This window comes from Lepidochelys kempii, chromosome 2 (genome assembly GCF_965140285.1).
Source record: "Lepidochelys kempii isolate rLepKem1 chromosome 2, rLepKem1.hap1, whole genome shotgun sequence".
Lineage (NCBI taxonomy): Eukaryota > Metazoa > Chordata > Testudines > Cheloniidae > Lepidochelys > Lepidochelys kempii.
The window spans coordinates 250,532,524-250,550,077 of NC_136381.1; the positions used below are offsets into that span (position 1 = coordinate 250,532,524).

General features: G+C 41.4%; 1 protein-coding gene across 3 annotated transcripts in view; it reads left to right on the forward strand.

Moving 5' to 3' along the window:
• The window catches only part of PTPRN2 (protein tyrosine phosphatase receptor type N2), a 1,057,407-nt gene that overhangs the window by 930,116 nt on the left and 109,737 nt on the right, over positions 1-17,554 (forward strand). For all 3 annotated transcript variants that reach the window (XM_073334545.2, XM_073334547.2, XM_073334546.2), the window contains one exon: positions 2,037-2,252. In XM_073334545.2, coding sequence (XP_073190646.1) covers positions 2,037-2,252 — 216 coding nt within the window. The remainder of the gene's footprint in view (positions 1-2,036; positions 2,253-17,554) is intronic.

Here is a 17,554-nt window from a genome sequence, read left to right on the forward strand (position 1 = left end):
GTATAAAGGGGGAGGTGGGTCTGCCGCTGAGCTGGGGACTGGAGCAGGGAGAGGTGGCCCAAGCGCGGCTGGGGAGAGGCGGCTGGGGCGGGAGTGAGGAGAAGGGAAGGGGAGTCCGGCTGGCGGAGCCAGGCCGTGCAGCGAGCAGGCTGCAGCGCGGAGCCGGGCTGGCTGCGGCTCGGGGGGCGGGGGGGAGGTACCCCGCGCTGGGGGGCTGTGGAGAAGGCGGTATCGCGCTCGGCCGATCAGGCGCTGGAGGAGGAGGAGGAGCCGCAGCGCGCGGCGGTGGCTCCCTGCACCGAGCCGGTCCCCCGGCACCACGCCCCGCTGCCTGCCCCTGCCCAGGCGCTAGCGCGCTCGGCTCGCTGCCTGCCGGCGCTCCGGGCCGCTGGGGGCTGGAGGAGGGGCAGGCAGCGGGGCCAGCGCTCCGGCGCGGGTGTGCCGTCTCCCGGGAAGGAAGCAGCTGTGGCCGGGCGGGAGAGGAGGCAGCGAACGCCGGCCCCAGCGCTGCTGCGGCCCCAGCCGCGCCGTAAAAGCGCCGCTGGCTCGGGCGCCGGCAGGAGGGGGCTTTGCAGCCGCACACGCACGGCAAACCCGTTGTGTGCTCATCCCCGCTCCTGCTCCCGCCCCCACCCCCCGGGGCTTGCAGACCTAACAGTCCTCCTCTGCTCAGCGCAGCCAGGCAAGAAAATCTGGGAGTCTTATTGAACCTGCATTTCCATTAACTCAGCCCCAGCTCCAGCTAATCCGCGGCACTGTGAAGGCAAGGAGGCTAATTAATGACAAGCTTTTACAGTCAAGACCAGCGATAATTGCTTTGGTGGCCTTTATGATTACAAGATAAAAATGGACCGGGCCTGACATAAGAGCCACTGTGTACACTGCAAGACAGGAGGAAATTAAGAGCTGGCTATCTGCATACGGAGCAGAAAATTACTAATAGAGGAGAAATAATGAATAGGCCGGCTAGGCATTCATGGGGAAAAATCCATTTTGTTACCACGCGAAATTAGGTGGTGGAAAGGAGCTTGCTAATTGTTCTCATCTTGTAGCAACCAGGACTGAGGCAGGGGCGTGCTTTTCAATTCATTTCCCTGGTAATTGTGAAAAGGGGAATGCTGGCCAAATGTCTTGCTGCAATTTGCTTGCCTGGTCTTTTCATTTTCATGTTGCGTTTTTAATTGTTGCTAATATAGCTTATAATGAAGCTAATGAGGGGAAATTATTGTACAACTTTTTAACACATGGAGACAAGTGAAATGTCCCAGAAGGATTCTCTCCTATGGCTTAAAAACAAATCTGGAGGACTTTGGAATTGTTTGTTACTTTTTTTCTTCTACAGAAGACAGAAGTTAACGCACCTACTTTTTGGTTTGTAGTTTTGTTTTTCACTCGAGAGAAAAAAAACGGATCTTTGATTATAACGCCCCCACCCCATATACCAAATAACAATTAAAATGTCTCTTGGTGATTTGAGGTACTCAGAACGGGTTGTGAGCACTATTATTTGAAAAGCAAGCTGAATGGTTTTCAGGATGGCCGGTCATTCAATCGGAGGGATTTCTTGTCCCGGGTTAACTAAAAAAACCCCAAACCCAACCCAGAAAGGAAACCGTCTACGATACAGACAACTATTGCAGGCGTGAAGTGATTGTTGTTGGGAATATTTTTTCTGCCTATCCCGTGGTAGGACCGGAAGACGTTGTCTCAATCCATTAGCTACGCACAGGTGTACAGAGTTATGAGACAAGGTACCCGGGGCAGGGACGCGCTCTCCTTTTTATTTTTGGTCTTCACCTGAACACGCCAAAAATAACCCTGCCATCTTCCCGTGCCACGTTGGTTTCTGCTGAGCCCGGTTCCCTCCATCCTGGCGTGGTTGGGGCTTGAGTGAAACTTTGCCCCTGTGGGGTTTTTCCCGGCGCCGCCGTAAACCCGCAGAGCTAAAAGTGTTCCCCCCCCCCTCCAGTGGGAAGTTCCGCACCTCTGAAGTTTCTAGAGCAAATGCTGAGTCGCTGCTTCTTTCTCTCCAACAGAAAAGCAAACTGAAGCTTCTCCCTCACCGCGCCGCGGAAGACGAAGACTCCACCAAATTCATCATCCTCACCCTTCTCTCCATCGCCTGCATTATTGGGGTCCTCGTTGCTTCTGGGGTCCTCTACTGCCTCCGCCATCAGTCGCACCACAGGCTGAAAGAGAAGCTGTCCGCTTTGGGCACCGACACCAGCTCAGATGCCACCGCTGCTTACCAGGTAAGGCCGGGCGGTGCCTCCGGCCCTGGCTTTTTATTTCTCCCCCCAGACACTTAAACACCTTCTTTATCCGCCCCAAGGGGGAGAGGTCCGTTATTCCGAGTGGAGGGGGTGGTTTTGTTTTTTGCAACGCCGGCTGGGAGCCACCCTAGTCACGTCCCCGCAGATGCCCTGCTACCGGCTTGTCACGGCGAGCTGTTAATCTTCCCAGTTCTTGCAGTTGCTGGACACGTGCGTCTAATTAGAACCATAAAATAGTTGCCACTGGAACTCTCCGAAAAACCACCCCAATATCCATACTCTGCCGGCCCCCGCCACAGGTCACAGCCGAACTCTTCACCGGCTCTGAGGAATGGCTTGCGCCCTTAGTTGTCGGAAGATGTCTCTCTCTTTGAATCATCGACTTCTTCAGGGTCTGATATGAAAGGAGCCTTTGACCCGATCCGTTGCCACCTTCTGCCGTTATTCAGATAAAGTGAAATATAATGCTGCTAGATGGGGAGGTAAACCCAGGACTGTTTCTATGAGCATAATGGAAGCAGATGTGGGCCAAGTAAGGCAGGGATGTTTCAGGCCAATCTTCTGCAATAAATCAGAAACCAATGGGAATATTGAGCGTGCATTTGGCTAAGAGACAACTGCCTAGTTGTGAGGTTTCTTTAGGATAATCAGTGTTTATTTCCTGGTTAGTTATCTGTCTGAAAATGTAGGTGGTACTGCCTGCAACTACATGTCTGGCGCCCCAAAACATTTAGAATGCTATTTTATGTAGATATTATTGCTTTACTATTAATTCTCTGCACTTGAAAAAATGAAATACATTCTACTTAGTGGTGCTTTTGAATTAAAGCTACTTACATTTATTTTTACTTCCCTGTTCTACTGAAGATTAAACAGTGCTCTTTCTATATTATGGTAAACTGCAAGAGCTGGAAGTTTGAGACTAAAAGTCTTAAAAGGGATAAATTCACTCAAAAGTTCTGAAGTCTTTCAGTAATCATGTTAAAGATGATTTCCTCCTATAAAGAGAGGTGCTAAGCAGTCCAGAGAATTCTTCAACAAAGAACTAGTGAATTCAAACATACACATAGCTATTAGCATTTCAATGGAATGGCTTCACCTTTAGTTCTAAGCAAAGGGAAGATATCTAATTCTGAAAGAAAAACCTTAAAACTACACCACAAAGTCTGGGTTTATCAAGGGGGGAGAGAGAGCCTGTGAGTTAGCGCTTATCAGTGAAGTGAGGCCGTGTCCTCCAAGACAAAGTATAAAGAAAAGGAGTACTTGTGGCGCCTTAGAGACTAACCAATTTATTTGCGCATAAGCTTTCGTGAGCTACAGCTCACTTCATCGGATGCATACTGTGGAAAGTGTAGAAGATCTTTTTATACACACAGAGCATGAAAAAATACCTCCCCCCACCCCACTCTCCTGCTGGTAATAGCTTATCTAAAGAGATATGTAGCTAAACTAGTTTTGTTGCCTGTGGTCAAGAAGACCGTGTCAATGTAAGGTGTGGGGTTTGTTTTGGAGGTGCAGAGGGGTTTAAAATAGGAAACCTGCTATTGACTTCAGAATAGTTAAGCAATCTTTTTCTTCACTTAAACATGAGTAAAATAATTCTTAGTATTTTTAAAAGCTCTCCAGGTTATAAAATCTCACTTGAAACTGAATTTGTGATAATTAACAGGACAGTCTTCGCAGTAACAGTTCTAATTAATAGTATCTGTAATTAAAATCGTGCCCTTCCAGCAGGAAAATTGTTTGAATTTCTTGGAGTGACCTTTTTTGCCATTTCTCTTGGGGGCATGGTGGTTAAGTTGATATTGATTTTATAATGAGCTCTGGTTTGTTTAATAAGAATCTGTAATCCAGACACTAAATGAAACGTGCGCTTCATTTCTTCTTGCCAGATTTTTATATTAAAAAAAACTTGCTACAAATAAGATCTAAGGATCTGCTTTGTGAAACAAAATATGAAAATGCTAACAATATGTTCAGTTTTTCAGTATTGAGATCAAATTGATATCCTTTGCCATTGACTAAATCCTGCTAACCTCATTCTCCTAAGTAGTCCCACTGGTTTCTGGTGGAACTACTGTCATGAGTAGGGGGAAGGGGGGGGGGGGGGAATGATTTGGCTCTAGATGCAGAGATTCCTAAAAGCCTGGTCTTTCTCTCAATGAAGTCAGTGGGAGTTTTGGTGCTGAGTTCAGTGGCAGCAGGAGCAGCCCCCAGAACTGAAGCCAAATGAAATATTCAGACAGTTTTGGTGATTCTAGTGCTACTTTCAACCAGCAGTGATTTAGCAAGGTGTATTTGTAGCGCCTAATCCTCCTTCCAATAAAATTGTGACAAAGTCCCAGTGATTTAAATGGGAGCAAGATTGAGCCCCTGTCCTTTAAGAGTAAATATAATTTTGCATGGAATCCCGCTAATTCTAAGACATATCTGTAATATTTGAGGGATGGAAATTTTGCATTGTATCATCAAAACAAATATCAGGAAAAACCTTAAGTTACCTTTTTGTCGGATCTTCTCTGGCACTCCTAAAGGCAACAGTGCAGGCCATACTAATATTTGGGGAGGAAAAGAGTCCCAGAAAGTTGCTTTGAAAATTGGACACAAGAAACTCAGATATAAACTCTTCTTACGTTATCAATTTAAAACTGTTTCCTAGCTATCCGCTTACTTTATTATTCCAATGTGTTAATAAATATGTGACATAATCTAATATTGGCTGTACAGACCCAGAATACATGTCTGCTGAAGTTTAAGGCATTTACAGATGGATAATGTACTATTGTCTGCAGCTTAAATGGCATCAGATTTAATTTTTGTGCTATTGAGTGCAGAGAGAAAATCAATTGATAAAAACAATGGTCAAGTCTTAAGTAGGAAGAACTCTATTGCAAATACTTGTCAAAATTTTAGTTGGGTCCTATTTTCATATAAACACGACTGACCTACTTTTTCTAGTCTTAACAAAAACATTATGGATTTAACTTAATTCATTCAAGATTTTTCTCCCTTCTTATTCTTTATTTTCACATGGGAACATAGGAGGGTTCTTTCAACACTTGGGGTCTCCTTGTAGTCTGTGTGCTGTGATACCAGATGGGGAGAAAATAGACAAACTGTATTGTCAATGGAAAAACATATTCACTGTTATCCTTCTAAGACACTAGTAGCAGGAGCTTGGATTCAATCCAGTCTGTTGATATTGTATCAGATCTGTGACAGTTACAATGCAAATCTTACTACACAAAGTCTGTGTAATAGCCATGCTGTGCACGTAGCCTGCAGCGTAGGGCGCTGAGGCAGAATGAATGTTATGAAATGTAGCTTGGCTATGAAGAATCAGTTATTTTTCCTAGCAGGAATAATTTTTATATATGCAGTGTGTGTGAACTACCTATAAATAAAAAGTTCCAAACGATTTAAAATTTAGGGGGAAAATTGGCCTTCTAAGAGCCTGTCAGTTAGTAGCCCAAAAAAATTTGAAATGTCTGAGTTATAATTCTTGATTTTTAGAAGGTTATATAATGAAAACAGCTCACCTTTAACTGTAGCTGTTCTGCCAGTCACTTTTTTTTTTTAAGTATTATAATAGGAATGTTCAAACACTTGGAAGGATAAATGTGCTATTCAGACTTAATTTGTCCATTTGCAAAGAAAAGATGCAACCTGGCTTTGCAAGGCTGTGGTCAAGCAGTTTTTCAAATTTAATTGTAGTAGTATATCTTGTCAAATGCTATATGTACATAAAACACAATTTATGCATAGAGACTGTCTGTTTTTGTGTACCTTTTATACTTTTCATATTCTTGTCCAATTATATGCATAGCAGCTGGTTAAATCAGTGTAGGAGTTCAGAGATCATTAAAGAGATGTCCTTATTTCCCCTTCTCTCTCTCATGTTTGCATCTGTTGTTCCTGTTGCTTTGATCTTCTTTGGAAAGCAAATGTAGTATTGGGCAAGCTCACTCTTCCTTCCATGACATTAGGGCAGAAGCGTCTTAGGAATCTTCAGCAAATACTCTTTGATTTAGTTCACAACACTGAGCAGATTTTTCTTGTGCACTTTGAAGCCTTTGGGACACAACCCAGAGAAAAACAGGCATTGGGGGCAGCCTGCAAACAGTGCTATTAAGTGCACATCTTAGTTGTCACTGCTCCCATTAGTAAGCAATTTATTAATGTAATGACAGTGTATGCTGGTGACTGCAACTATGTAGGGAATGCTGAATTGTGCAAAGAGATGTTAAGTCGTTTTGCTTGTTTCATATTATGAATTGGAGAACTTTGCTAGTGAACATAATTGTTTTGCATCACTGATAGTGGTCCATGCAGCATCATTGTGGTTGAGGCTAAACGCGTAAGTTCAAATATATGATGCTGATCTCAGTAAGCTCCGTTATTATTATCCTGATATCATTTTTAGGGGTATTTAGTTTTGTTTCACTGCAGCACAGAAGAACATATTTACTTCCTCAAAGAGTGAAGTAAAGGAACTTGTGTTGAGACATACTAGAAAGTGATACCTTAAGACAATAAAATCATCCTTGTACTTCCTGAGGTCTGCATTCAAGATTCTAGTGGGTTCTGGGTGGATTCTAGTGGATTCTAGGTCTGCATTCAAGATTCTAGCTATCTGGGTTCTGCAAAATCTAAGGACATCACTTCTCACTTGAACTGATAGTATTCAGTGTTTTTAATGTAAAAAACTTACATTAAAAACACTGAATACTATCAGTTCAAGTGGGGAGTGATGTCCTTAGATTTTGCAGAACCCAGATAGCTGGTCTTGACAGGTAAATAAGAGGAAACTGTATTGAAATATTTTGTTGTAAAATTTATTCTTAATAATGGCTTGGTCCTGCCCTTATCAAAGCCAATGGTAAAATTCTCAGTGGTTTGAAAGGTCTGATTCTACTCATTTATGATTTGAGATAGCTTTTAAAAAATAATGCATGTCAGTTGACCATTAACAAATAATTTGCAAATTGATTCTGCCAAAAACAAATTGTTTGTGGATAGGATCTGATTGAAGGACTCCACTGGAGTCCTGTTTCTCTGTTGGACCATCTTGCCAGTCTTGTATCTTCAGATATATGTATACTATGTTGTATATGATGTAGCTATGTATTTCAGACTCTGTATATGACCTACACACTGATATTTAATAGATTACAATTTTCACAAGTAACATTTGTCTTATTATGGTGTTGACATAGCAACACTCTAGAACAGTGGAATCTAATAAGCTACATTTAATGAACAAAAAACAGGATCATTTTTTGTGACTAAGTAATCTGACAAGTTGGGAAATTTTAAAAATACCTAAAGTATTATAGCATGCATGATATGTAAAATCACTCACGCATCATACCTAGACATAAAGGGTAGCATCAAGTATGAGGTGCATGCATATACTTATGGAAAATATTTCAGTAAGGAGTAAATCAAGCAAGAGTACTAGAAGGATGAAAATTTAGCCCTGAAGCTCATTTCTTCTTTTCGTTTCTAGGAATATACAGAACTTTAACACTGGAACATAATTTTCTGTGTTCTTATAAAAGATAGAAACTCACATGACAGTATAAAGTGACAGGACAGACCCTGATAGTCTATCAAATACAAGTACATTGAGAAATATATTAGACCAAATTTGCTTATTTTGGAGCTCTTATGGTGTGTTATGTAAAGTCGCAGTATAAACAATTTTGTATATTTTAATTAACTGGATTTTTATTTTAAGAATAAGCAAATAAATAACCCTATATACATTTGCTTTATATAGAAGTTCATTGTAACATGAAATCTTGTTCCGTAATATTGGGCAGTTTTTATATGCAACAGTGTATATTCAATACAAAAATGGTGCATAATGATAATAATAAAGGAATTATGTGATGTGATTAAAGGTGGTAATATCAGGGCAAATGCTTGAAATTTAAAGAATCATTTAAATTGGGTGTGTGGAGGTAAATATTTCATTAAATACAGTTAGACGATAGATGGCTAAAGGAGGATGAGGCAAAACAAGTGATGTACAAAGGTGGGCTTAACGCTTAATCAGGTTTTATCTGATTAACTGTACAGGATGATCCACAACTACTGTAGTGCAATGGAATATATGACTTTCTTCAACTTCACTGCCTGTTATAGCAGTAGGACCCAGCAAATAGTAATGTAACTACATAATACTGTGAGTTTAAAAAGCATTAGAAATTTGTCAGACACTTCTAAAGTGATCTGCAGAAAATGTTTAATAAAAAATGCTCAACTAAAGTGTTAGCTTCTGAAAGGCCAAATAAATGGATTTAGAGCGCATTTCAACAAATACATATTTTAGTTTTTTTCTAAATCTGTGAGAAGCAATCCCTCCAATTACCTCCTTCCCTGCTTTGACTAAATGTTCTAGCATGTACAGTCCTGGCTATATTGTAACCCCCATGGAGCAGCTTTGGAGAGTGGAATCTGCATATTATTAGCATGAGTTTCCACCCTTCCTGTAACATTCAGCTGTCCAACAAAGCTTTATTATTTTTAAATACAAACACTGAAAAATAAACTTTTGAGAACTTCTGAATGTTAGGAGGAGAGGAATGACTCACCCTGACTATAGCCAGGCTTCACCCTCCAAAATAGGCTCATGGTTGTTGCAATGTGGGCACTGGAGTCCATGCTAGAACACTTCTGTTGGAGTAGGAAGTGAGTGATTTGGAAAGAGATGTTCTTTGAGGGCCTACAGAAAAAAGCTGAAGTATACATCTAACTTCTGGTATTCTTCCTTGGAAGAGATGGTGCCATACAGATGTAAGTTTGAATTAAATGAAGTGCCTTTCTGAGAGCAGCTGGCCATAAATCTGACCAGTGTGGGTGGGCAGGGAGCGGGGGGAGGGTTTGTTTTCTCCCATTACATATATTATTTGAATTTGTTCTATATAACTCAATCATCTTTATTTTACTATCGATAGGTACCATAGCTGGGCATAGCTCCTCACAGAACAAATAAAAAGCCACGTTGCTATAATTCCTTTGTCCATTTATGGTATAAGAGAATGCTAAGAAAAACAGTGGGAATTTAAATTAGTGATTTCCCTTTAATTATTAGGTAGCGTTTCTGGCTTTCCCAAACATACCCTATAGCCTTGCTTGGGAAACTCTGCTGGACAGTCATTGCCTCTGGACTCTGAAGGTAACCATAACTATCTTTCCTGCCTTTTTCTTTGGATTTCTGGTCTTGAAAGAAACTACTCTTATTCAGATATATTCTTTTCCTGGATTTTGCTTTTCTGGGTGGCGAGAGTGGCAGCAGGAATAACAAGCAACTGGCACTAAAAATACTCCGATCTCTTTTCTTTACCAATATGAGAAGAGCTCCCAACGATGATGGGGCATCTCTCTGAGCTTGCAGCAGCAGTTACTCTCGCTTTTCTGCCTGATGAGACAGCCACTACCTGACTGACAAGGTCTTGACCCCTACTCTGGCTCACAAGCTCCTGCCTTCCAGAACTGCCCCAATTTCATCATGCTGACACCACTGGCTAACTGCCAATTTAGCTCGAGCTGTTTCAGGCTACTCTGAGGCACAGCGCAATGGATTGTCTCCCTGAAGTAAATCAATTATGGCACAATGCCTGTACCATATAGAGAAGGCAGAGAGAACCACAACCTTGCCTAATGAATTGGGAAGTATTTGATCTGCATCTTTACCTTCCTTAAAAATAAATGCAGGGTGGGGGATCTGATTTCTCCTCCATTGACTTCATTGGAGTTATTTGTGATTTACAACAGTGGAAGTTAGAGGAAAATCAGTTCCATTCTTTCTGTACCTGTTTGCGCTCACGCTCGCTCTCTCTCTCTCTGTCTTAGGGTTTCTACAGTGCCCATCACCATAGTACTACGCTTTGTTATGTCCATGGAATCTGTGTTCTTTTGGGCATCCAGCAGCTAAATCGGCTGTACATGTTCAATTCATTTATTTTTCCCAGTTCATTTCAGGGGTTCCCAAACTTGGTTCGCGGCTTGTTCAGGGTAAGCCCCTGGCGGGCCGCGAGATGCTTTGTTTACCTGATCGTCCGCAGGTACGGCTGCTCGCAGCTCCCAGTGGTTGTGGTTCGCTGTTCCTGGCCACTGGGAGATGCGAGCAGCCGTACCTGCGGACGCTCAGGTAAACAAAGCATCTCGCGGCCCGCCAGGGGCTTACACTGAACAGGCTGCGAGCCAAGTTTGGGAACCCCTGGACTAGATAAAGCTATTCATTTTTATTTTAATATGGGAGAAGTCTTACCATGGATTCAGAATAACTATGTGCAGCTGAATCACAATCCCTGGAACAGAGTAGGGGCTGATGAGTTAAACACATGAGACATATGTAGACCACGTCTGTTGGGGATTGGTGTAGAACTGCACTTCCTAGGAGGAGCCCAGGTGCAATATGTCTTCCTGATCTCCAGGAGCAGCACTCCAACTGCTACTCCCTTCTTGTCAGTCCCATTCTATGGGTCAGTGTTGGGGAAGAAAGGTTGGGGGGCCCAGCTTGGTGTCTTCGCTCCCTTTGAGGTACCATGGGACTGAGGATGAAGCAGAACCTGAACTTCTCTGAGTGCATTGACTGCAAAGTCATGTCTAGGCTGGGAAGACAGTTGAATGTGTTAGCTAATGTTTTAGAGACAACCTAACATGATTTTCAACGGAGCTTTGCACAGAGTCTAGAAAGACCTAGTCCTATTTAAATACATGTTATCTGGTTGTGGTCAACCCTGGTGAGAAACCTAAGGATAACACAATCCGATAATATGTTTCCCAGTCCAGATATGGCCCATCTCTGACTGGACCTTATGTGGTGGTGAAGGATTCTTGGATCCTCCACTCACGCCTCTGCACAGGATCACATACCACTCCTGTAAGAACTAGGCAGACTCTGCAAAGCAAAACAAAAAAAAGTTTTTTTGTTTGCTCTTTAGTTTTTTTAATTGTATATCAAGATAAACCTCAGGAAAAATGTTTGGGCGGGATGAGCTGCAGCTCGAGTCATCACTTCATGGGATATCACTGTTCAGATCCTTCTAAATATGCCAGCAAAAGAGGGTGAGAGTACCTGCCATCCAAGATAGCATTTTTCTATGTGCAATAAATATTGATGCAATAACCTCCTGGTAGTTTAAAAACAAAAACAGAGGTTCCTCTTTCAGATATTCTACAAAACAACAAGATACAGTAAAGAACTAAAACAGATGTTATTTCAAATGTTTACTTCACCATTAAATATTTTTGGCTGTAGTGACATTGATGTGTTCCATCATAACAGAAATAATCTTGCCTCTTTCATGTTGCATTTCATATTCAGGTGGTTTGGGGATGGCACCTTTCAACATACAGATTGAATTGTCGTCGCTTAAGTTTGTATAAAAAATGACTACATCAAGACCGCAGAAGGGAAACTTTGAAAGCACATGTCTAGAATTGAAGTCTTTCAAAGAACAAATCATATTTTAGGAGAAGACTGATCATTTTTTGAGTTGGAGGAAATCTAGTTTGATTCAGATGACATAAGCAAATGGGTAAATGAATTGGGTTTTTCCTACTCTAGTCTTTGCTCAACAGTTGTTAGTTTTTGATTTTTTTATATTGCTGTTTGGGGTGACTGCATTCTGAATGAATAGCAGTTTTGATCAAGGAAACGTTTTGTTTTTTAATATTTCAGGCTGATAAAATTCTATTCCTGTTCTGTGCAAACTCTTTGTTTTTAGTCTAGCTAACCTGGTTCCAGGCTTCTGTGTAGCTATTTCATGTGTTGATGCTGCTCTTGCTTTACCTGGGCAGCATTGTTCTGCCAGTATATAGGTCTCATAAGTGGCTTACTTATTCCCTCCTAAGAGGAAACAGTTCATCATTATCACAATCCAGACCTTCCTTCATTCTCTAGTTTAAATGTTTAACTTGGTTGGGGTAAACCATTCTCCTCCCCTGTCCATGAATTCAGTTGGAATGGAGAGCTTTGGAGCTAGAAAGTCGTGGGTCTGATTTCTGCCAGCAACAGTGGAAGAGGTTGAAGTGGACTGGTATGGTAGCATACAGGCGCTCCTACCCAGCTATAGTACTATGGGTCTGCACTCCCATGTCTGGCTCCTAAGTGTATCAGGCAGAATATTTGTGGAGGAGGAGAGAAATATTGATCTCTCCCAGTAGCTAGGAATAGAAGGAATGGGGGGAAGATGATAGTGAGAAAAGGAAAACTTCTTCTGCTGTTTGGTAGGTAGTATGGATAAAAGTCTCTTGATACCATCTCTTTTCCAACAGCTGGTAGTAGATTCCCTCTGTGGTTCTCCGTGGAAGGAAAGTGTTTGGCTTGCATTAAGGGTTGTGATTTGGTGACAGGGGATTTCTTATTAACCTCACTAGAAATCTCTTGACTGTGAAATTAAAATATACAGTAGAGTTGCCTAGCAGGCTATTCTCAGTTTGACTTTGTCTCGATAGTCCGGGGCATTCTAAGGATTGTTGATCCGTAATCTTTTATTTGAGAGCCTTAGAAGTTAGTTAAATATAAATCAGTGATTCAACCTCCTGTGGATACTGTGAACAATACTGGTTATTCCATCTCAGAAGGGATATTGCAGAATGGAGAGGCTCAAAGAAGGGAGACAAACATTATTAGGGGCGTGGAAAACTCACATGAAAAGAGTTAGTTTGTTTGTTTGTTTATTGTAGAAAGGAGACAAATAAGAAGGAAAACCATTTATTATTTGGCCTATGCAAACTGGTCAAGCTAAGCCCCACAGCATTCTTATCAATGATGTTCAAGGCCTGAAAACCTCCAGGAAGTGGAGTCACTTTGCCATCCTCAGCAATGTGTGTAAAGCTTTGTGGCTACCACATTGACCTAGAGGACTGTCTCTAAAATGCCACAGAAATTCCACTGTAGCACAAATTCCATGTCTGGTACAAAGCTGGTTCAGAAGGCTCCATTGCCTTCTTGGTAAATCAATCCCAGGTTGATATTGAGTGGGGTCTGAGATAAGATAATTATTTGTCACTTTCTCTGCAGACCATGACGATCTCCACGTAGCCTCTACTGTAAATCCCTCACCTGGTAAACTTATCCACAACTGGTGATGTGAAGGTAGATGATTATGAGGTGGATTAAACAAGTCTTTAATAGTAGATGTGACACACGCAATTTCATCATGAGCTTTGCTACGCTTTCCTCTCTACAAACACAGGGCAGAGTACTACTGCAGAGAACCAGTCACCATGGTAGAGGAGAAAATTTAAATGTGCCTGAAAAAATATGTGTGGTGGAATTAAGTTGTATGTTGATCTTCTTTGCGTGAGACAGACGAGCCCATACTGAAGTGCATAATGTTTGGGTGTTGGCCAGCCCATGTTGTTCTGGCCCCATGTTGTTTCCGAGCAGGTTATTTTGCACTTTGACCTTAGTCACTGTATTTGTAAGATGGTCGTGATCTGTGAGAGTTCTGTCCAGCGTGATAGACTGGGTATGAATCATGCTGTATTTGATGACCATTGAGAACTGTGTTTAGCACTCTGCCTGCTTGTGTATGATGTAAGTGGAAGTCGTTCGGTCCAATCTTACTTCCACTGGTATTGTGCACCACTGATTACAATAATTGGCCATAGCCACCATATCTGCATTCAGAATGCTCTCAAGTATGTCAAAGGAGTGTGACTGAATGCCAAGGCATATGTCATCTGCATAAACAACCTTTCGAGACCCGGTATATGGCAAGTTATTTGAATATAAGTTGAATAACGTTGGAGACCATACTGATCCTTGTGGTAGGCCATTCTTCTGGTGCTTCCAAGTACTTGTTTTATCACCAATTAACAGTAAAAGTATACAAAATAATGAATGTCACACAGAAGGTAAAGCAGAAATGTCTGTTTTCCCCTTTCTCATAACACAAGAATGAGGGGACTTTCAATGAAATTACAAGATAGAAAATTCTAAACACATAGAGGAAACACTTTTTGACATAACACATTATTAGACTGTGGAACTCATTGCCACAGGATGTCATCAGGACCAAGGATTTAGTAAGATTCAAAGAGGAACTGGACAAATATCCTAGTTAAAACAGATAATGCTAAAAAGTTTGGAAGGGACCTAAAACTTCACACTTCAGGGTTTAAGACAATATCTAATTTAGGATGAGACCTTTCTGGAGAGCAGATTCTCCTGCATCTGCCTACTGCAAGGTTTCTTGCACTTTCTTCTGGAGCATCTAGTATTAGCTACTGTCGGAGGCAAGATACCGGATTAGATGGATCACAGTTCTGAACCGGTATGGCAATACCTATGTTCATAATTACATAGAGACTTGTTATATTTAAAAAACCATACCAAGGAACTTCAATTATGACATCAAATAGTTCCTTTTTTCTTTGTGCCTGTTCCAATGAGATATTTATTGCATATGACAGCAGGAAGGCAAGTCAGAGCTTCAGCAGCGATCCCTTCATCACTGGCTGGCAGTGCTGTAGCAATTAAAAAAGAGCAATTAAAAGACTGGTCCAATGGTTCTGTATTTTTGTTTTCCCCCAAATGTTAAATCTCCAAGTTCTTGTAAGTGTTGCGACTAAGGTTTTGGTACAAAGTAAGTTCTAATTTTCAGTGTCTCCTGTAATGTTTAAGGGGAATCTATAATATTACTTACTGTCATTAATCCTTTTTACTCCTAGCTTTTGTTGGCTACACAACCAAGGGAAGAATGCCTGTTCTGAGATTATTCATACTCTTTAACATATATACACACATTTGCTGTCATTCCAGAGAACTTCACAAACTCTTGTGGGTAGGACTTTGGGATAGTCACATTACTTTACAAGAGGCAAAGCCCTCTTGTTGACTTAACTCCCTCATGCTGTCCCTCTCAAACCTCACCTTCATACTTTTTATCTAATATGTATTTTGCATAAAATCTGAATTTTAAGTTTGTTCCTGCTATCGGGAGTAGAAGTGGAGAGTGATTTTGTGTTTACTTTCCATGGACAGCAATTAAGAGGCCATGATGATGGGTACCCTTATAAAAACCTAACTAGACAGAAGTGAATTATGCTGGTCATTCCAAATAAGAGCCTACTCTGTATATACCCCATATTTTACAGGAAAAAAACTATTTTAGATCTAAAAAAAACTATAGGGACTATATTTTGCCTCAGTTATCGTGAGTCCAGCTACACAGGGTTCAGACAGAGCCACAGAATCCTCTAAAATGGGCTATGATAGATTTTGAAACAGTTACATTTTCATGTCTCAGGAAACTATCATGTCAGGTCCTTCCAGAGCTAGATGTAAATGCTGAGGTCCATTGTGAAGCTGGAAATCTTTCCTTCTAATGGGATAAAACCCAATTTCTACCCCTGAGGGGCCACAGGACAACTGACTATATGGTCTGAACATTTTTATCTATTGAGAAACTACCTGTTTCAGGACTAAATTTTGCACAGTTTGGATACCCAGAGCTCTACCTTTGGGTAGAGGAAGAGGAAACATTTTTCTGGCCTGCCCTCCCCCCACTTAAATAACTTAAATAATAAGTAGCTGCTGAAAGCTGCTCTAGGTGTCTTGGTGTCTTGCGAAAAACTTGGCTGAGTGGGCAGATGAAGTCAGGTGCATGATAAATGCATTTATCACGTGATTCTGCCTGGTGTTACCACATGCATAGCACCATTATTATTTATTTGTATTACAGTAACCCCTACTGTATTGTAAGGATCCCATTTTGCTAGGTGCTGTGCAAACACATAATAATAGACAGTCTGTACCCCAAAGAGCATACAATGTAAATAGACAAGACAGACAAAGGAAGTGAAGAGTTGGAGATCAAGGAGTAGATTTTCAAGAGTGCTCAGACTTAGCAACTCTCATGGGGAGCTGAGCACTTTGAGAATCTGGCCATTATGTCATATTCAAAGTCTGTGGCAGAACCAGGAACTGAACCTAGATCGTCTCTATTGTATTCCAATCTAGTTTCTTAACTACAAGTCCATCCTTCCTCCCCAGTTTACAGGTGTGGCATTTTATCTTGTGTGTATAATATATTACACACAAGCACATCAGTAGCGATGACAGCCGTGTGATGTGCAATTAGCAGCCGCTTTTGGTTCAAACAGACAAAACCATCTGCCACAGAAATGTTTCCAGGTATACCTCGGACCCCTGTCCCTCGCCAGAATTACAATCATTATGTCTGGAAAAGTTATTTGGGGTCCTTTTTAAGAAAGTTCTAAAACTTTCTTAATATTTCTTCTCTTCTTCTGAAGCATTTACATTTGGAATCTTGGTAGTGAAAGGCACCGGTTTCATAAAATGATTTTTCATATTCTTTGGCCTAATAACCCCCCCGCCCCCAGTCACCTCCTTTTCTAGGAAAGGACGCACCAGGGAGGGTAAGGGGAAGAAGTCTGCTTAAGGTTCCGCCCAGAGTTATCTCCCATGTTGTTCCATTAGGAGAAAGTGGCAGAACAGATTGACTGTTGCCCCCAAACCTCACTGATCCTCATGAAGCCCGTATCCTCTGTAAGGAGACCTGTGCCTCTGGGTTTCAAGAGAAACCACACCACAGTTGTTCCATGACAGTACAGACTCATTGGAACCTGTAAGTATTAGGCCCTCACCTGGTAGCATCTGCCCAGGAATCCCTATAAAGGGAAGATCCCTACCACAGAAAAACAACACAAGCTTTAGGCTGTTCAACATCTGCTTTAAGGGGCCAGTTGGGGAACTAAGAGTGTATGGAAATCTTGTATATTAAATATGGTGTAATTGTAGTGTTAGAATAATAGAAAAATGGAAATGCTCAAGTCCACTGAGGTTTTATAGATGTGTTCATGCCCTTCTAGTACGTGGCTTTCTTATGGTGGGAGGATAGTTCATCGCTCTGTTGTTCAAATGTTTGAAACCGAGGAGTGAAGGGAACAAACCAAAACCAAAAAATTCCTCTTCAGTTTAAGGAACACTAACTTTTCCCTTCCTTTCCCCTCCTCTGCAACTACTTCTGCTTTCTTATGTGTGAGATAGTATGGGTTCATAATTGTATGAATCATGACCAAGCATCACTTGAAGTGCTAAACTAATTGAAGTTTTTCATTTCACGGGGCATGATAACAAAAAATTGGGGTCTTATTAGAAAAACACAAACATGATTATCAAAGCCTTGCATGATTTCTGGCTGCAAAATAATAGACTCTGGAATAGTATCCCAGGAGAAATGAGAGCAGCTCCATCATCGAAGTCATTTTAAAAAACTAAATCTCAACAAAGTACT